Source organism: Theobroma cacao, chromosome 1 (genome assembly GCF_053813885.1).
Source record: "Theobroma cacao isolate CCN51 chromosome 1, ASM5381388v1, whole genome shotgun sequence".
Taxonomy (NCBI): Eukaryota; Viridiplantae; Streptophyta; class Magnoliopsida; order Malvales; family Malvaceae; genus Theobroma; species Theobroma cacao.
The window spans coordinates 1,827,822-1,848,961 of record NC_142639.1 but is presented as its reverse complement, the minus strand read 5'-3'; the positions used below and the strand labels follow the sequence as shown (position 1 = coordinate 1,848,961).

The window sequence follows — 21,140 nt, the reverse complement described above, 5'->3', positions numbered from 1 at the left end:
TTCTTAAATATCGTATAAAAACTCCCCTTTCCCACCAACAGTTGCTGCCCTTGCGTTTATCAAAGTAAGGCGAAAAAGCTTTGAGGAAGTGGGTGGGGGCAAGGGGAAATTAGCGTTGCATCATGGGTTTCACGAAAGGGAAGCTTTAGGAACAGAAATACTATGTCTCATTTGGTGTTGTCTTTGATATTTTATTTTATAATTTTACTTTACATGTTTTTTTTAATTTTTTTTCAAAATTTTTAGTGTCACATGTTTATTTTTTATTTTTAAAATTTTTTTAATATCACATGTTTATTTTTTTATTGTTTTAAAAAAATTTTACTCGGACACCAAGTTAAGTAAAAATTTTCTATTCAAACATTACTATATATTTTGTCAAAACCCGGTTTTTTTTTTTTTTGTTTATCGAAATCTCACGTTTAGTTATATAATATATACTCTCCTTATTCTCATTTTATTTGTTCCTTTTTTTAAATATTATTTTTCATTTTTTAATTTTTTATATTAAAATTGGGAGATATAAATTTTATATAATACTTAAAATATGTAATTAAATATATCAAAATCAAAAGTTTATTGTTTTTTAAACTTCATAAAAACTAATGATGATGAAGAATATGAAAGGAAGAGGGAAGAGAGAAACTTTGCTATTTTAATAAACAGCCTTACACCACCGTTCTAGGCACTTGACTTGTAAACTTATCCCCCCTAAGCGGCTAAGACCCATCTTGTTTCTCTTTCCTTTAATCCAAAGTCAGCTTTCAGCAAACCTGCAGCATCCATGCAAGGCACAAAGCCTCATGTAGCCCTCCTTGCAAGCCCTGGCATGGGACACTTGATCCCCGTCCTTGAGCTTGCCAAGCGCCTCGTCTCCCATCACAGCTTCAAAGTTACCGTCTTTGTTGTGGCAGCCGATCATGCCTCGATCGCACACTCCCAACTCCTCCAATCACCAGACCCTGATCTCCTCGATATCGTTTTACTCCCTTTTGTTGACCTCTCCAAACTAGTTGAACCCGATGCATCATTAGCAACAAAAATAGTGATAATGATGCTGGAGTCCGTTCCATTTCTCCGATCCGAAATCTCTAAGATGGAGTTTCGACCGACAGCTCTAGTTGTCGACATGTTCGGAACTGATGCTTTGGACATTGCGGATGAATTCAATATGTTAAAATACGTGTTCATAGCTTCTAACGCATTCTTTTCTGCGGTTGTGCTATATAGTCCGGAGATTGATAGGAAGGAGATCGATGAGCATGTTAAGAACCAAAAGCCACTCCACATCCCGGGATGCAAGCCGGTTAAGTTCGAGGATACCCTCGACGTTTTTTTCATGGATTATGACGATCCATCATATCAAGGCTATGTTGGTGTAGGGGTGAAAATGTCATTGTCTGATGGGATTTTGGTCAATTCTTGGGATGAGCTAGAGCACACAACCCTTAAAGCCTTGGCGGAGGCTAAGAAAGTACCCGTTTATCCAATTGGTCCACTGGTACGACCAATTGAAAAGCCGGTTTTGGGCAACCAAATTTTAGATTGGCTCGACAAACAACCTAAAGAATCAGTGATTTATGTGTCGTTTGGGAGCGGTGGAACCTTGTCAGCCCAACAAGTCGCAGAGCTGGCTTTGGGCCTAGACCTCAGCCAACAAAGATTCGTTTGGGTGGTTCGTCCTCCTTCCGACAACGATGCATCAGGGTCCTTTTTCACAGTAGGGAACGGCTCCGATGGCGACCCGGACTACCTGCCAGATGGGTTTTCTACAAGGACCCAGGACAGAGGATTGGTGGTCCCCATCTGGGCTCCACAAGTTGAGGTATTGAGTCATCCCTCGATCGGTGGATTTTTAACCCATTGTGGGTGGAATTCGACCATGGAGAGTATTACCAACGGGGTGCCGATGATTGCATGGCCGCTTTACGCTGAGCAGAACATGAACGCTGCGATATTGACGGAAGACATCGGAGCAAGCATCCGAGCAAAGGCGCTGGAATCATCAGGTGGAGTGGTGGGAAGAGAAGACATAAAATCGATGGTGAGGACAATATTGGTGGATAGTGAAGGGCAAGACATTAGAGCCAGGGTGAAGGAGCTGAAAAACAGTGCAGCAAAAGCTTTGAGCGAGGGTGGTTCCTCCTGCAATTCACTTTCACAAGTAGCAGAGATCTGTATTCAACACCTGAAAACAAAGGCTTACGGAGCTTGATTATACTTATATTAGGATCTTGTTCTTCATGTTTATGTAACCACATAGTTTATGCGTGTATGAAGAAGCTTGTGATGTTCATTTGTTGGTGTTTTGGTTTATTTTGAATTGTGGCCATTTCCTGCTTTTTTTTATACTGGTCTTCTGTGAAAGCACGTCTGGACTTCTTGCTTTGATTTTTGGGATTGATTGCTGTTCCTTTCTGGGCAGCTTAATTTGTTGGAACCCAACGACTAAGAATTAATTTGAATAGAAATTAAAGTTCGGATAAGAATGAAATCATATTTGATATTGCTGCGCATAGGCACAATTTCCCATCTTGAAAATGAAGGTATAATGCCAGAAATCGATTAAGAATTATACATCAAATTAGTACCCGAAGTGAACTAGTCGTCAAAGTAATAAATTCGCCCCTTAGAAAGGTTAACAATTTCCATCGATTGATTGAGATGTGAACTTGTGGAACTTGTTCAGATGTTAGATAATAAGGTTTCCATTAGTGGAAGACGAACGAAGTCACGACCAATCACATTTCTATTCGTCAAGGTAAAGACATTCCATAGAAGACATTTCTATGGATAGTAAATCTGACAATATATTTTTCCCACTAATTAAAGTATAGGAAATGTGAATCGCATTACCAAATTATATTTAAGATCGATGCTAATACGAAAAGAATAGACAAATTTCCCGTCTTGGAAAGTAAAGATAACCTCAAAATTGACCAAAGATTTCAATGCCAATTCAATGGATGTTCGACCGAACATGGTCTTCGTCAAAGTAAATGAATTGCCCCTTCTATGTTCCTTGGAATTCTCAAGCTCGTACTGCAGACGCTTGAATTTTTTATACCATGGGACTGGTGCAAGCAGAGCGTGCACATGAATCTTCTTGGAGTGATATTATAATTAAAATAATAAATATATTAAAAATTTTAATATTAAATTAAAAAATATAAATGCAATATTTTAAAATAAAAATATTTAAAATAATTTTAATTATTTATAATAATTTTTCATACTTTAAAAACGATACATTATAATATCCAAAGAAAACCAATGACGATCATACATGTAGTACAATGGTGTCACACAACACTTTCATGCGAATAAGATGGGAGGGGTGCAAGCCATGTTACACACCAAGGAAGAATAACATGTTTTAAAAGTCTATCAAGGCAAAGAAAAAAACAACAATTCACATGAATCTCAATCCACAAGAACTGAGATGCAAAACTTATTTAATATAATTATACAATAATCACATTAAAAAAATCATATTTATAATCATTTTGTTTATAACAGAACAGGTACAATGACGAGAATAAATGTTTAATTATTATAATCTGATGGTTACCTTTTAAATTTTGGATTATAGCTTTCTCCTTTAATTACTATAAAAACGATTCCAGAAACCTTATCTTTTGAAATTATAACTCTCCTTTCATAATTTAGATGAAAAAAAAATCTCATCACCTTTTTAAAACAAATAAGCCATCGGTTGGCGTAAGGTTCACATGATACACAATCGTAGATAGTTATTCTATATTAAAGAATAAATAAAGTTCATGATATGAAAGGGAGACCAAATGACATTTGACTATGCTTTCCAACTTGCAAGTCATTGGCTGATGACCCTGACTCTGAAACTAAACATTGTTCAACATAAGCAGTAAGTCTAGTCAATGCGCTTGCAACGTTTTTCGGATTCCAGTAAAGGTATGGTTGTTTTCCAGTCCTCACATGATTGTCGCCTGAAATTTCCAGGAGAACGTGTTGATGGCAAGATGTGGCGGTCTCTTTTCGGTAGCAAAAGTGCTTCTATGTATTTTTGAGTTGTTAAACAAAAAATATGATATAATAATTACAAAATTCTCTTTATAAATATTATTTTAAGAAGTACTTATAACGCTCTTTAATGTTGTTCTTTCCATGGAATAATACTTTTAAAAAATTTTAAATAACTTTTTATTTTTTTATTTCATTCAATTAAATTTTTATATTTTTTTTAAATAAAAAATTTAACTAAAATATCATTTGTTATTTTATATCAAGTGATATTAATGTGTTATGTTGATATATTATAATGAATCATAACGTGGAAGGATGATATGATATGATAAAAAAGTCATGACATTTTTCATCATTCACATCAGCACTACATATATATAAAATGATAAATGACATTTTCACTAATTATAATTAATCAATCATTAATCATAAAAATTTATTTAATTTAAGATAAAAATATATAAATTTAATTAAACGTGATAAAAGAATAAAAATTTATTTAAATTTTTTTAAGTAATTCAAGATTTTTTTGAACATTATGCTTTTCTTTAATTTATTTTGAAAATTTGAGAGAAAATCACACTCTATTGCACGCAAGAAAAAACAATAATCAAGCAAGTTAATGTATAATGAATTTATGGAACTGTAAAACAAGAAGTTGACACTTCGAAATAATGTAAGTATCTACTCTAGACTTTGGCTGGAACTGACGTACGCGTCAGTCAAGGGTTAAGGTCACGATACGTTAACTTTTTTTTATTTTTTATTTGTTTTTCCCATTGAATGCTTATTATTTTTGCCTATTAATATCATAGCAAACTCAAGTAACAAAATACAAACTAACCTCCACCATCTTAGGCTTTTGTCTTAAAAAGTTTGTATTGTAGCCATAATGCAAAGCAGAAAGCCTCATGCGGCGCTTCTTGCAAGCCCTGGCATGGGACATCTCACTCCCGTCCTTGAGCTCGGTAAACGCCTTGTTTCCCATCACGGCTTCAGTGTCACTATCTTTGTCGTCACGACAGATACCTCTCTCTCGCAATCCCAACTTTTAAAACCGTCGCAAACTTCCTATCACCTTGAAGTTGTTTTCTTTCCACCGGTAGATATCTCAAGCCAGATCGACCAAACCACTTCAATCTTAACGCAGCTTGCAATGATGATGCGTGAGGCATTACCAAGCCTCCGGTCAGCAATATCGGCGATGAAAGTTCCACCAATTGCTCTTATTGTAGACATGTTTGGGACTGAAGCTTTTGCTATTGCTGAAGAGTTCATGATGCTGAAGTATGTTTTCATCACTTCAAATGCTTGGTTTCTTGCCCTTACAGTCCATGCACCAACCATTGATAAGAAAGAGGAAGATGATCACGTTAACAAACAAAAACCACTTGTCATTCCAGGGTGCAAACCCATTTGCTTTGTTGACTCTTTTGAGCCGATTATGAAACCAAACAATCAAGTCTACGAGGAGTATTTGCGCATGGGAACCGAGATATCCACGGCAGATGGAATATTGGTGAACACGTTTCATGAATTGGAACCCCAGACTCTTGCTGCTTTAAATGATATAAGGAAGCTAGGGCTGGTCGCGAATGCACCGGTTTATCCGATTGGACCACTGGTGAGGCCCGCCGAGCCTGGTGTGAGAAGTGAAGTGTTGAGTTGGCTAGACATGCAACCCAACGAGTCGGTGATATATGTTTCTTTCGGGAGTGGTGGAACCCTCTCAGCCAAGCAAACTACAGAGCTGGCATGGGGTTTAGAAAAGAGCCTACAACGGTTTGTTTGGGTGCTTCGTCTACCAGTTGAGAATGATTCAGCAGCCACCGTTTTCAAGACAAGCAATGGCTGCGCCGACTACGCAAACTACTTGCCTGATGGGTTCTTGAATCGGACCAGCAAAACTGGGCTGGTGGTTCCGATGTGGGCGCCTCAAACTGAAATCTTGAACCATCCATCCATAGGTGGATTTTTGTCTCACTGCGGGTGGAATTCTAGCCTAGAAAGTATTGTCAATGGTGTTCCGATCATCGCGTGGCCGCTGTACGCAGAACAGAAGATGAACGCTGCAATGCTGGCTGAGCATATCGGGATAGCTGTCCGGTCGAAGGTGTTACCATCAGAGGACGTGATTGAGAGGAGTGAGATAGAGGCAATGGTTAGAAAGCTTATGGTGGGTAAAGAAGGGGAAGCAATCAGAGCCAGGGTGAGAATGCTAAAATCATGGGCGGAGAAGGCTCTTAGCAACGGTGGTGGGTCTTATAATTCTCTGGCTAACGTGGCCAAAGACTGCGAGATCAGCCTGCAGCGCCGGATCACAAAAGCTGGCGCTTGATATTCACAGGCCATCATCCTAGTGAATGCAATTAAAAGAGTTTTATCTTCAATCCCTCTTAATGCGTTTTTCGTGTTGGGTATTCTCCCGATTATACTATAAAATAAAATTCAAGAACAAATAAAATGATGAGGCGATTCATCGATTTCATTCCTCCAAGTCTGAACATCCCATACGTAAAAACATCAATACTCCATAAAGATCAACATATTATTTAGCAAAATAAAATCATTTACGGACCAAATCTCCAAATTTTATTCTTTAATACCGATGGAGGAAAGAAGAAAGATGTGAAACGATTCCTTGGGCGTCCTGGACAGACAGATCATGCACTTACAGGTTCAGTGGCATTCTTCAGCCATTCCATCTGATGCTTTTCCATGTAAGGTTCGAGAATTTCCCGACATTTTGAATGGTAGGAATTCACCCACTCAATCTCCTGGGGTGTCAAGAGGCTCAAGTCGATCAACTTTATTTGGTAGGGTGCCTGAATATAAGAAAAATATACACATTAAATCGTTGAAGTGTAACAAAAAACATAAACCCTCTCATTCAACATGCTATGAGATGAAAATAAGGAGACTTTTATAAAGAATGACAATTTCAAAACTACTTGCAATAGAGTATAAAACGAAACTTTAACAGTAAAGACTTGGATAAATACATGAGTTCTTTTCAAGTTAATGTAGCCTACATTAATAGAGTAGAATTCTAATAAATAACAAGCTTGGAGATGCATAAAGTTTAAAACATGCCTGCACGTGAGCACACACACTCAACATGGTTGATAGGAGGAGAACACATATGAACAATTACATATTACGACAACCTTACCCAAGTGATATGCTCAAAAGATAAGTATCCCTTATCACCGAAATTGAATTCTGTATCAGCCTCCTTGATTACAAGTACATTCTCTAATCTTATACCAAAGCTCCCATCTTCATAATATCCAGGTTCTGGGAAATGGAATTTTCAAATAGAATTAGTAAATACTCCACGTATTTAGTAATGACACATTATTTTTCAGACCAAGCATACAGCTGGAACTATTTTCCATTTGAGATAATGGAATTCGTAAATCTAATTGAAACTGTATCATCATGGTAAATAGTCCTCTATGCACTACGCGAAAAAGACTGGAGCCAAGAATAACAGCCCTAGCAAGTGCAATGTTAAATGCTTAAAAACAAATATGTGCGAAAAACTAGAAGTAAACCAAGCATTAACTACAAAAAATTAAGGAAGAAGTGAAAGGATATCAGTATAAGGCAGGACAAAAATACTCTGTCAAGTAAAATGGAAATTCAGAGTATAAGGCAGGACAAACAATACTAACCATCTGTTACAGTCATGGATGCTTGAAGTGGCACATTACGAGCCTGTGGTCTGAAACTAATTAGATGAGGCCCTGCTCCAAGTAGTTTAAACGGGAAATAATTAAATAAAAGTCTGACCGAATTTACTGCAAAACTAACTTCGGCAAGCAATTGTAGCTCATTGCTAACCTTCATGAACATTCAGATAAGACCCAATTCCATGACCGGTACCATGTCGATAATCAAGACCATACCTCCACAAGGGAATTCGAGCCAGAATATCAAGAGCATGACCTACAAAAGGCGACCAATTAATCAAAATAAAAAAATTTTAATCGACATTGGAGTTTAGACATAGATCCTACACATGACTTCAAGCTGACATGCTCAAATAAATATAGAACAATTAAACAGATAAACAGAGAATACTTGAATACCATTTGTTCCATTAGGATATCGAGCATTGCCCAGAGCAATATGGCCCTTGAGAACCTGCATGGAATCCAGACTTAAGCTCAGGCAGAATAAGAAATGAAATCCATGAAAATTTAAGGGAAGAAGAGAAGTGGGACCCAAGCATCTTAACCTAACTTTCCAACAAGCAGAATCAAAATAAACTAGAGAGATCAATAAATTTCGACTTCCAATATGTTGAACATTCTTAAACAGCCTTAATGTTGATACAAATTGGGTTAGCATGTATAAAACAATCAAAATTGATAACTCAATCAGCTTATTACCACAAAAAATATATGTTGCTCGATTCTTGCAATGTAAAGCAGATTGTGAATTGTCAAATATAGATAAGACACCCAAATCATTCTATAATTCCTATCACACCTCCCAATCATTCATGTCACACATAACACCCAGGCAAAGCAAGTAAGATGCCCAAAGATGGATATCCAGCTTGTCTTATCAAACCCACCAGGGACGAGATTTTGGAAAGAAAAGCACATCAGAATTAAAACTTTAAATAGTGTGACCAAAGGAAGGTGAAAGTGGGTACTAAATAGGTGACATATCTAGAAGAGAAAGCAACAGAAGCCACTTACCGCAGTATAGCAAGCCTTCTCATGTGCTGAAGGCTTTCCAAAATGAACTGTCCGAGTTATATCAGTTGTCCCATCCAGATACTTCAATGATGCCATTCATATTATCAGTAATGGAATAAAGAATCAGAACTAAGTATCTAGAATATAAAATAGTTGGCACTTTATTGATAATTTTAGTTAATGGATATAGCTAAAATATTAGTGTTTAAAAGCAAACCTGGGCTCCTGAATCAAACAGATAAATGCTATCTGGATCAAGCTCAGCACATGTTTCTGCTTGAGGTGAGTAATGGATGATGGCTGCATTTGGACCAACCGAAGAAATAGTAGGGAAACTTAGGCCTCTAAAGTGCTGCAATTAGTACACATAGCAACAATTTTAGTGACATGAACACATACAAATGCATGCACACATTTCCACCTACATAACTAAGATTTTTGCAACAATTTGAAGCAAGATGCTCGTTTTACATTAATTACTTATAAGTTCTGACTCTTAGGAAATTCTCATCCTTCATATGCTATGATGCAAACAAGTTCACATATCAAAATAATTGCTACTTGCTAATTTTATCTTTTTTTGAAAAAAAGAACAGAAAGAAACAAAAAAAAAAATTCTAGTACAATTTGTCAATGCTAATAGCAGATGTAGCACTGCTTATTTAAGCTATAGTTTTAATTGGTATAGCCAACAGAATTTCTCACTTGAAATTTCATTATTATTGTTATATCCAAAATGACATTTTGACTAGTTTTCCTTAATACCGCAAAAAAAAAAAAAAATAGTCAAAAGTATTGTTACCTCTTTTGATGCACGAAATTCCTCCAACTTATCACTAACAGTCACCTCTGTCAGCTTGTTAGTCTCTCTGCATGGTTCATTCAATAGCATAAGAAAGAAAGAGTCAGTCCACCTCAAGCTCAGAAACTTTTTCACATTTTAGCAACTGCTGTGCAGTCAGCCAAAGGAGTGGGGAACAGTCTGTTTGGTTTCAGCCTTAAAAATCAGATGAGCAGGGAGAAAGAGAGGCAACATATCAACTTTCCAATTCTATAACTTACAGTCTTTTTTTGCTTGCCCCCTCCCTCTCCAAGAAGTAACCAGAAGCCCCATAAATCTCTTGCATCTGCACATTTGAAAGAGCAATCAGCATCATTTCCAACCTAACAACAGCCTAAATTTCGTTGCATATGTTGAGAAATACTTAAATTTGAAAGTATCGAATTTAAAACATATGGGGTAGATCTTAAACAATCAGAGAGAATATTTATCAATTTAGCAAGAGAATATGTAAAGTTCACAGTCATATACCTTCTTATCCAACCAGACAAGAAACTGCACAACAGCTGCACCATCGCGGATGTGCGCATTTCTTAATCCATCCAACTCAACTGGATTCTAAAAAATAACAAAACAATTTGTTGATGAGAAATTAGTTTACGATAAAACATGATCAAATAGAATGTCCCTTTAAATATTCCAGATCCTGTCATGTTCCTTAAAATAAGTAAAAGTCTCATCTCTTTTTTCTTCTTTAGGGAGGTGGCATATGTATGTCCTTGTGGATCAGTGCATGTGTATTTACAAGTAAACATCCAAAATCTGAAGTGTTCTAACTTCTGAATAAATTATTTTCAGAATATCAGAAGACACACAATATAAATATATTTCATGCACTCCTAAAGTAATATTCAACCAGATAGGAACTGCATAAACAACCTTTAAGGCTTTTGCAAGGGCCAAAGGTGACTGCTGCAGGAGCACCTTATCAGCATCTAATTTTGAAAACAAAGCATAGCAGCATGAAGCGGGATCAACCCATATAAGATCGTTATAGTTTTCTTCTTCTTCAGATGTATCTTTTTCACAAACTCTATTTTGACCAGAACTTACTCCCCTGTCCTGGTCAAGTTGATTAGACGCTAACAATGCAACATCTGAACTCACTGCACCATACTCCCGAACTTCAATTCCATTCTCTTGCATGAAAGAGCTCACCTGCATTAACATAAATTGACTTAATAAACCTAACTGTCTAGCCCATAAAGCTTATACCTTCATTTAAGGTGGGTGTAATAATATAATTCGCAAAATACAGCCAAGTAATGGCATAAACACTGGAAACTTCAACAAACTAGAATATTTGAAATCCTACCTTGGTAGAAACCTTCCTTTTGTCCACATAAAGGAAAGCAGAATTCAATGTTACAATAGCAAATGCATGAACAACTGGACAGTAAGACACATCGGTCCCACGAATATTATACAACCAAGCAACCTGCAAAGTAGCCAATTATACTCAAAAACAATTGCTCAACAAATTCCATTAGACCAATAATTTGATAAAGCCACACCTCATCTAAAGCTGTGATGATTATTCCACGAGCCTTTTCATTCCCAAGCTTTTCCCTCAAATTCTTCAACTTGTCAGCAACAGAACGACCGGCAAATTCCAATGGATGAACAATGACTGGATTAATTTCAAGCGGGGGCCGGGTTTTCCAAACCTCGTCAACCAAATTGGTTGAGGTTTGAACTAATTTCTGTTGCTTTTTCGCAAAAGCACGTTCCCATCTTTGAGCCGTATCCACTGATACACACCACGGATCAACCCCAATAGCTGCCTCTCTGGGCAAATTCTATATTTTCAACAACAGAAAAAAGAAATGAAAATTAAGAAAATATCAAAATTTGAAACACAAGATTCAATTTTTGCGGAGTAAAAATGGTAAACTTACATCAGACATCCAGGCATCAACGGAAGGATCTTCTCCGATACGCATCAGTTGCCACTGATCACTAAGCTGCTGCGTTGCTTGCAAGAAATATCGACCGTCCGTCCATAGCCTAGCTTCATTTTTTGTTATAAGTGCCAAACCTGAAATATTCCTCTCAAATTCAATAAAACCTTAAAAATCATACTCAGATAATAATTTAATATCTATAATACTATGAATAAATTAAAATGCCGTACTGACCTGCACTTCCGGTGAATCCAGAAACGAATTCGCGCCTTTTGTCCCGAGCAGAAACATATTCGCTCTAAATAAACCGATATAAAATTAAATTAAAAAAATCGATCACTGAAATAACAAAAAATACCTATTTAATTATTTTAAAGATTTTTAACCTGATGATAATCTTCAGAAGGGACGACTAAGGCATCGAGAGGGGGAGAGTGAGAGGCCATTAATGACCTCAAAGCAGCAAGTATTTCCGCCATGGTTCTTCCTCTTGGCGACAGTTAGTTCCAAGTATCGGAAGATTTTCAATAGAGTTCCCTTTCTAGATAGAGGGAGGAGGCGCGATCTTATAGAAGTGGGGAACTCAAATGGCCGCTGCTTCGAGGAGTTCGAGTTTCGTTGGCGACTGTGAAAGCTGAACTAAGGAAGTCTCAACAGATTGAAATATTATGTTTTGTCAAAATTCCGGGGTTGGCGTTGTTTTTTATAATATTTTACCATTTTACCGCTACACTTCTTCTTGTCGTGTAGCAGTGAGTTACCCAGGAATTTTTACTCTTACATTATCTTTGCTTTATAAAGAGAATAAAATTAATAAAAAAAGTAAGTGGGTCTGGGCTTTGAATTAAAGCGACCTGACCGAAAAGTTATATGTCATTTCTTTTTAAAAATGGAAAAGAAGATTAATAAAGAATATTTATAAATTACTACTCGATAAATTATTAATTTTAATTAAATAATATTTTTTATAAATCTTGACTTAAAATTAATATAATAAATTTTTAAATTTATAAAATAATATATTTAAAAAATATATATAGATCTTACTTGATATATAAATCAATATATAGATCTTACTTGATATATAAATCAATAATATATTTATACATCAAAATTATATATATACATTACTCGATTAAGAGACTTTTGTAAAATATAATTTTAATATTATTGATTTTTTATTAAAATTAATGTCTCGTTATACCTCATCTCTAACTTTTCTTATTACATTAAAAAATTTTAGTATACTATTATTGAATTATAAGAGAAAATTATATATTTTTGCAAGATTATTGTCTACAACTTCATCTTCTTTGTTAATTCTCATAACATTCTCAATAATTTACTCGACATGAATAATGATAATTTGTAAGTCGATAATAAAATAATATTCATATAATCACAATACACAATATATGAATTAAATTTAATATTTTTAAAAAATAAAAAATATATTGATAAATTAATCGATTAAATAGTATTTAAATTAATTAATAAATTTTCATGATTTAAGAATATTAATTTATAGAAGATTTACTATATTATCTAAAGTGATTTTTTATTAAAATAATGTTAATGTTTTTATAAGTTTATATTGGATGCGAAAACAGTTTATAAATTTTCATAAACCAAGCATACAAGGAATTAAACGAAAGATTATTACAAAAGAATCATATTCCACGACATGACATGGGCATCGTTGTTATCTCTGTAGGGAAGGAATCCAAGACAATTGGAACAGTACTGAGTTTCCCTGTTCATCCTTTTTTTTTTCTCGAATCCACCTGTAACTAACGAAGGGATTGGTTCATCCAGCGCTCAGATTAACGCTAGGAATATTGGTTCATAAAATAAATGAATGGATGGTGAAGTAAGCAGAGGGATACGAAAAGTTACCGTTGAATGACTAGAAAAAAGAACATGAAATCTTATTAAACCAAAGCTTTGAGTGTATTACAAGGAGAAAATTATACAAACGAAGAATCCCAATTCCCACATACCGACATCTTATTTGATAAGCCAGGACGGAAGAATATCAAATCATGTACATCTTTCTCAATGGAATTGGCAAAAAGGAATACCAATATTAGGTGACATCTTTTGGTGCTGATGGAAAAAGGAGAAATGCCAAGCCCAGCCACAAAACCAAAACACATTCCAATTTATGAACATTGATAAGAAAATGGGATCCCCAAGTGTGGGGAATGTCAAGCATGAGAAAGCCTCTTGACCACACTAGCCATGTACTTCCCCTGATGCTCTGCAAGGCCCAGCTCTGTTTCAGTAGGCTCTCTCGTGCCATCACCAGCGTAAACTCCAGCACCATAAGGTGAACCTCCTCGTATGGAATCCATTTTGAACATACCAGCTCCAAAAGTGTAGCCAATGGGAACAAATAGCATTCCATGGTGTGCCAACTGAGTTATTGCTGTCCAACTGAACCAGACAGAAGCATGAGAATTGCCAGAATCTTGATGAATATATACCTAGGTACATGACTTCACTGATAAGTACACAACCTAGGCATTTTAGATTTAATTGCATAAAAGCAATTCTAATTCATCTTCCTCCACAAATTTATTAAAGTTATAATAGACAACAGCTAAGGTCAGAAAAGATCATTAGGACAGATAATCCTGATGCACAAATGGCTCTCAAATGAAACTCCATGCTGATAACTTCGAGCATAAAGCTCCTTAAATAACACTATCATATTGAAAATGAAACCACTGTAGATCCTCAAATTTTAGCGATCTCAGGACAAATATAGCTCATTATATCTGATATCCAATCATCTGGAAATGCTGAGAGCAACTTCCATTGCTAACATACCAATAAAAGTCCACTGAAACTCGTAAGAGATGAAAAGCTACAATAACATTAAAGTAAACCACCACCACCCAACATCCAAAGCCTAGAAAGCTTCTATATTTCAATTCATGTAAGGCAAAATTCATCTTTGACTGAGCATGAACAAAACATAAATACCATAATTTGGATTGGAAAACCTAGCAAGGAGTATGATTGGAAGCAAGTGTCTCTTGTCTCAATTTTCTACACTAGTAACATGTTAATAGAGCACCAGTAGGTTCTTTAAATTAACATCAACGAATTTAAGGATTTAGCATTCCTATCAACATTGTAACAAAAACAATAACGTCTCTCAAAAGGCCACAGACAATGGTAACAAAAAAAAAAAAATTAACTAATGCAGACTTGAGAAAAACTCTTCATAATTCCCAGAAAAAATTAAAGTTACAAGGGTGGCTCCAACTCCTACCAAGGGTGGCAACAATTCCTACCCCTCATCTATTTAATCTCGTGAGACATCTTCCATGACTTCGGAGCTCTGAGATAAGCCGTTAGCACTTTGTTCAACTAAACATGTCAAACTAGAGAACTTGGATCACCTATGAGGCTATGACATGATTCATAAGAAGCCACCTGTACATGTACCATGACCAACATTCTTAAATTTCTCTTGCTTGGATAACAAATTCAGGAAGGATACAAGGTAATGAGAAAGAATAGAAATTGTTACTCGAATTTCTCTCTTTAAGTTTTCATTTCTCTCTTGAATCGAAGAGATTTAGATAGAAATGAAACTAACTAAAGCATTCAAATTTATGTATAAAAATAAGGCCTTAAAACTCTACTAATAAATCACTCCAACAATGATAGAGAAATTAAATTGCAATTCTCACTTACGCGGTGGTTTCTTGGCCGCCTCCTTGAGTTCCAGTACTAACAAAGAATCCAGCCGGCTTCCCGGCCAGCGTCTGCTCCTTCCAAAGCTGCCCAGTGGAGTCGAAAAACGCCTTCATCTGAGCCGCCATACACCCATACCTCGTCGGAAACCCAAACAAAACCCCATCTGCCTCCGCCAATTCCGCCGCCTGAATCTCCGGAACCTCCGGGTCTTTAGGTGGCGCCTTCATATTCTCAAGCACATCCGCCGGAAGCGTCTCGGGAACCCGATAAATAACCGCCTCGACACCTTGGACGCCGTCGACTCCTTTCTTCATCCGCTTCGCCAGCTTCTCCACGTGACCGTACATGGAGTAAAAAACAATGAAGATTTTCAAAGTGGCTGTAACCGATTGAGTATTCGTAGAATCCACCGTTACGGAGGGAGTTTCGTTGATTTCTTCATCGGCAACGATGGGTGCGTTGTTGGTGATGGTGGTGGTAGTGGAGCCACGGTGGCGGGCGGCCTCTTCGGCCGAGGAGGGATGTTTTTTTTTGCTCGGGACGCAGCCGCCGCCTTTGCCCATGGAGGATTAAGGGGAATTGAGGCTAAGGTGAAAAAGAAGTGAAGGTTTTTTGAGGTTTTTGGATCCAAGGTAAGAAAGCATAGACAATGAAGATTCGCATGCTTTTTCCAAGTAGGAATAAGGAAATACTTCGGATTTTGACGAAGAGTAGGTGTAAAAAAAAATTCGATTAGCTGCAGCTGATACTACACGACTTCGTTGTACGACACGTGTCCGCGTTTTCTTTTCACTGCTAAACGCTGCCGTCTCAATGAGTCAATGTTCTGCCGTTCTTTTCGTTTTTTCCTTTTAACAAGCAGAATTAATTTTTAATTTGACTTGCAATTTGCATTATAAATTAGCTTATTCTGCTAAAAAAATTACCAAAATGTATTAAAATTAATGATGAATTAATCTCATTTTCCAATTCAAGTCAAATCAAGTTCTTCTAACACTCGTATACTGATTTTTAATTAAATTTGTGAGTTGAGGTATTCGATAAATTCAATCAAGATATTACATAAATTTTTTTTAAAATTTTATTTTATATAAATTCAAGTACCTTAATTATTATAATTAAATTCGGCCATTCGGGTTGAAGATGCTTAAGATGAAAGGGTATTTGTCGTATATATTTTATTGATAACATTTTTATCTTAATCTAATAGGATGGAGCCAAAATCAAATTTTGCTTCTAAATGATTGGAATTTAATATGTTTAAGCATAAAGTCTTCAGACAATCCAAATAGCAAAAACAAGCCTGTATTTAAAATCCAATTGTTGTAACCGGACATGCTACGTCAACTGCTTTGCGTGTGAATTGTTAATGGTTTAATGGTTTTGTTTTATACGTTAATAATGATAAAAATAATAATAATAAAATCGATTATGAATCTCTTTTGATTGAATATTTAACCCGGTTAGCTACCTTGGATGATTGAATATTTAACCCGTCACCCGTCGCCATCTGTCATCTTCCCTTGTTTAAACTTGGCTATTGGCTAAAGCATTTTAGCCCTGGTTCCGCTTGGACGGCAAGTAAAATTTGGTCCTCACCCAACTCCATGGAAAGCTGTCAACCGGCAGCGACCCCCGAAAGCCGAAATCAGCATGGCCCCCCATATTTATCTTAGGTGTTTTCGAACCAACTTCGCCTGACCCCGGAGTTGGTTCAGACTTGAGACATCAATTGCACTCGTTTAACTTCGCCAACTCCCATCTGTCCTTTTCAAGACATTAAATTTGAAACTTGCTCTTTCTTTGCCTTTAAATTTTCCAGTGGGTAGTGAGCACATTAACAATTATATATATATTGAATTGAGCTCAAATTTGGGTCGAGTTTTACGTACATTTCCAAACCCAAAAAAACCTATTTTCTGCTCAAGGCTCAAGCCTGATCTAACTCGAAATTTGCTTGAGCACCAAATATGATGAGGCTGCTCCTGATTGGACTGAAGCACAGGTTGGAATCCATAATACAAAACCCACACCGTTAACAAATGAATGGGCTTGAGTCGAAAACAATGACCTCTACTACTGGACCCAAGCTCAAGAAGGCTGGACTTGAGTCTAGAGGTAAAAGCCATTCATTTATGAAATGATGGGCTTGAGTTCTAAACCAATGGCCCATAAAAATGTGCTGCCACATAGGCTAGAGTTAGCTGTCGCTTAATAAATAAATGATTAGAAATATCAAAATAAAATCAAGAGAAGAGAAGAGAATCAAAATGATCTTTCAATCATTTACTTTTGAGTTTCCAGCAACCAATTTTCCACAGGGATAATCACAGAGTAATCTCTGGATTAGGTAAGAATGTATCTATAATTTACGTTAATTTATTGGTTGTGTTATGAACACGTGTCATTCATGTATAAAACTTATATAGTATTATTTTCTTGTACGACTAATACTCCTGTAAATTATAGAAAACAAAAAATTTAAATAGACGGTCTAAAATACACAACAAGTTTGGTGCAATGCTGCTATAAAATAATGTATTCCCATTTGGACTCTCTCTCGAGAAGGTGCTTTTTTTTATTTATGTCTTTAATCTTCTTGATTGGTAAATGTTTGCAGCTTCCCCTTGCGTGATGTATCGCAAACATACGACTAGACTTGAGCCAAATTTAAGTATACCGGTGCCTTTCACACTAACAGGGGCAGGCGCCAAGCCGCAAGCTTGATTTCACACTTTCAAAGCTCCCCGGATCAAACCAAGTCCTAACTTTTAAGAAATTGTACGTGCATGTTTGATCATCACATAATCTTAAGTTAACAGTTAAAATATGGAGACCAGAGCTGAGGAGATGAGAAAAGGAATCGAAAGCCCGAGCGGGTTCCATGGAAATGCCATGCTCATGGACCACCCAATGAAGTGCAAAATTCTGAACACGAAAAGGTACCATATGCCATTGTCTTCGGATAGGACATCTGAGAGAGCAATCTAGGCATAGCCTTTAGTGCTGCGAGAATCCGTACCTATACCCAGGAACACGTCCACGCCCTTGCCCAACACGTGTCAATCGTGATATCAGAAGGAAAAGTATTTAGTAGAAGTGAACAGTAATCATACCCAAAAACCGAAGGAAGAGAATAGAAAACAAAAAACATTATAATGGTTACCATGTGCCAAAGCAAAGGGGGTGGGCAGCTTGATCAAAGGGAAAGAACCAGAGACAGCTTGGAAATTCGTGAAAGTTTGGGCAGGGAAAGGGCAGAGGAAATAACACTAAACCGGACCCAAAAGTATGCCACGAATCCACTTGTCATCCATCCACGTTTTTCTTTTGTATGTTTAATCATAAATTGTGGATTTAATTAAGGGGTTAATCGAATACTGTAGAATCTTTGATCCTTATTTAATCCCCCCAAAGATACAAACTTAGCTGTTGAAAAGATTTCATGCATTTAAGTATGGGGTATAATCCGACTTTATCTGTTGGTTTGTGTGTGTCTGTGTGGACTTTAAAGAAAGTGAAAGTGACAAGCTTTAAGTGTTTGCCTTCCAATAGAAAAGATTAAGGCCTATCTACTCTCTCTCTCTCTCTGGGTTTCATTTTAAGTATTTGACTAACATCTTTTTCACCAACAGGTAAGATATGGGTTAGGTTTCACAGTAATTGATGGATTACTTTCTCCCATTGTTTTGGTTCTCACGCGCCACACGCACTCTTGTATTACCTCGAACCTGAAGACAACTTAACCGATGCCCGACGGGTGGCCCGTGCTCCCTAGTGGCGCATTGTACTACATTCTATAAAACTAAGGTTCGAATCTAAATTACAAGTTTAATTACTATTACGGTACACTTAAAAGTCATAACCCACCTAGATAATGGCCTAAATTAAGGCGTAATTCAAGGGTTGTTGATGAAACCTACGCTAAACATAATAGAAAAAAAAAATGAAAGAATCCACGCCCTGAATTGTTAATCTAATTGGCGCATTGAAATGAGGCACGAACTTATAGGACTAGGCGTGAAGGATTTTTAGTATGGGAGGAGGGAAACATGGAAGAATACTGTGTGTGGCATATTCAACACAAACAAAATTGACTGGGGAGGAAGAGGATGAGAAAACCAGAGAGCCTGATTGGGAGTGGATAATTGATAAGCACTCACATTAATCTAGAGACACACTTCCGATCCCTATCATGCTGCTCTATTGTCCACTGGACACTCTTTGGAGAGTTGGGGAAGAGGTAGGTGCCTACTTTAACAACTGTACAGATGAAAATGAGCACAAAAAAATAATGGGTTTTTGTTTTTTCCAGGGCTTTATGAGGCAAAAGGGTCAATATTCGCATCTATCATGTGAAACTACTGATTGGTAGACAGGATAAAAAAAAAAGGGGAATTTCAAGATGTCAAGCTATAGGTTCATTAATCCCGGCGCAGTATGTCATCATAGGGCCCGGATTTGATTGTAATATGCAGATTTTAGGTTATGTCTTCATCACAGCACAGGACTCCAAGAAAAAAACCTCCAAGGAAGGAAATCTATGATATAAAAAATGGGATTTTTCTAACACTTGTTGAGAACAAAAGAAATCTGATGATGTTCGAGCTGTATCACAGTCAAATATTGATGGAGATGAATACATTTTAAGCCTGGAGAAAACACCTGTATGGTTTAAGATCTAATGCTAATTATTAAGCAATGTGTGTGAGATCAGTGGGGTGGGAGTGGACCACTGTATATTCTCTTTCAAAGGGAATGAAACTGAAAAGTGGGGGAGGGTTGAGATTTATATATATGTTTTCTTTTGACAAATATAAAATAAGATGCTTAGGTGTTTAGGGATTGGTTAACATTTTTTTCCTTAATCAAGGGGATGGCTTTCATTAGCCAAATTAAAAAGATTACGAAAAAAGAAATCTAATTGTCAATAGCTGTTTAGCATCTAATTGAAGTTGGAAGATGGGGAAACAAGAGTTGGAAGTGTCGGGATAAACATGACAACCATTAGTTTAAGCACTTCACTTCATTATTTAGTCAAAAGAAAAAAAAATTAAGGTTTATTAAATTCATAAACAACTCAAAAGCATGCAAAAAGGAATCCCTCTCATGCCATGCGCATCTTCCCCTCGGCCTAGCTTTCTTTTTTTGTTTTCTTCATTAAACAAATAACAAAAAAGTATAACACAATTAACTTAAGCTGCCAGCTTAGAGAGAATCTCTCCCTCTTTCTCTCTCTCTCTGTCGATGGTTTCATCCTTATCCTTTCTTACCACCATGGCTATTATTGAGTAATCCAAGTTTAACCTTGGTAAAGAGAAAAGGGGAAAGAGATGCATTGCAAATTTTTATCTCTTTTTGCTTGAAATACAAACACCAACTTTGATTTAAAAACAAACCTAACCTGACAAAACCCTCCCTTACTCTTAAGAAACAAGAAAGTAATATATAGTAAAAGCTTTATCTTCTTCAACAGTGTGGAATTTCCCCATTAATGCTTTGCTTGACAGACAACTTTTATCATTTCCCTCCAACATTGACAATACTGCTCCCAATGGACCCAGTTGGCTGTCTAAAACTTTCATACCACTTATCGCAATAGGCTATATATACCTATTTGGAACAAAGAGTTGCACTACTGATCTTCCTGTGCAAAACCCTTACCCCAATTTAAGCACTTTTAGACGACATAATGGAGTCATCAGTGTGATTTTTATAGCACACCTGTCTTTGCCAGCCCATTTTTTTCCTGAATTAGCACCAAGGGATAATCTTAGTAGCGAAGCATTTTACTCATAAATGTATGGATTCTTTTAGATAAGATGTACTCTAAAAGATAATGAAGAACATCTAAAGTTATCATTCTTTTAGATTTACCTTCTTTAGAGGAGAACATTTTATGTACAAATCTTTTTATTACAATTCTACGATTATCCCATTATAATAAATAATAATATAACGATAAAT

At 36.3% G+C, this 21,140-nt stretch overlaps 3 protein-coding genes and 1 pseudogene across 3 annotated transcripts; 2 read left to right on the top strand and 2 right to left on the bottom strand.

Moving 5' to 3' along the window:
• Positions 1-637: 637 nt before the first annotated feature.
• On the top strand, positions 638-2,296 carry LOC18610979 (UDP-glycosyltransferase 72E1 pseudogene; annotated as a pseudogene).
• A 2,594-nt stretch (positions 2,297-4,890) lies between these two features.
• On the top strand, positions 4,891-6,491 carry LOC18610978 (anthocyanidin 3-O-glucosyltransferase 5-like). The gene has a single exon (XM_018113943.2). It carries the CDS (start codon positions 4,898-4,900, stop codon positions 6,341-6,343), a length of 1,446 nt encoding a protein of 481 aa, XP_017969432.2. The 5' UTR covers positions 4,891-4,897; the 3' UTR covers positions 6,344-6,491.
• Positions 6,470-12,137, bottom strand: APP1 (aminopeptidase P1). The gene is made up of 16 exons (XM_018113942.2): positions 11,849-12,137; positions 11,697-11,760; positions 11,457-11,596; positions 11,073-11,357; positions 10,874-10,996; positions 10,438-10,716; positions 10,030-10,116; positions 9,780-9,844; positions 9,520-9,586; positions 8,935-9,069; positions 8,718-8,798; positions 8,100-8,154; positions 7,852-7,956; positions 7,683-7,754; positions 7,178-7,302; positions 6,470-6,830 (listed from the first exon to the last, which is right to left on the bottom strand). Exons 1-16 carry the CDS (start codon positions 11,939-11,941, stop codon positions 6,669-6,671), a joined length of 1,938 nt encoding a protein of 645 aa, XP_017969431.1. The 5' UTR covers positions 11,942-12,137; the 3' UTR covers positions 6,470-6,668.
• A 1,228-nt stretch (positions 12,138-13,365) lies between these two features.
• On the bottom strand, positions 13,366-15,862 carry LOC18610976 (Quinone reductase family protein). Its single transcript, XM_007046942.3, has 2 exons — positions 15,171-15,862; positions 13,366-13,898 (listed from the first exon to the last, which is right to left on the bottom strand). Exons 1-2 carry the CDS (start codon positions 15,734-15,736, stop codon positions 13,670-13,672), a joined length of 795 nt encoding a protein of 264 aa, XP_007047004.2. The 5' UTR covers positions 15,737-15,862; the 3' UTR covers positions 13,366-13,669.
• Between the last annotated feature and the right edge of the window lie 5,278 nt (positions 15,863-21,140).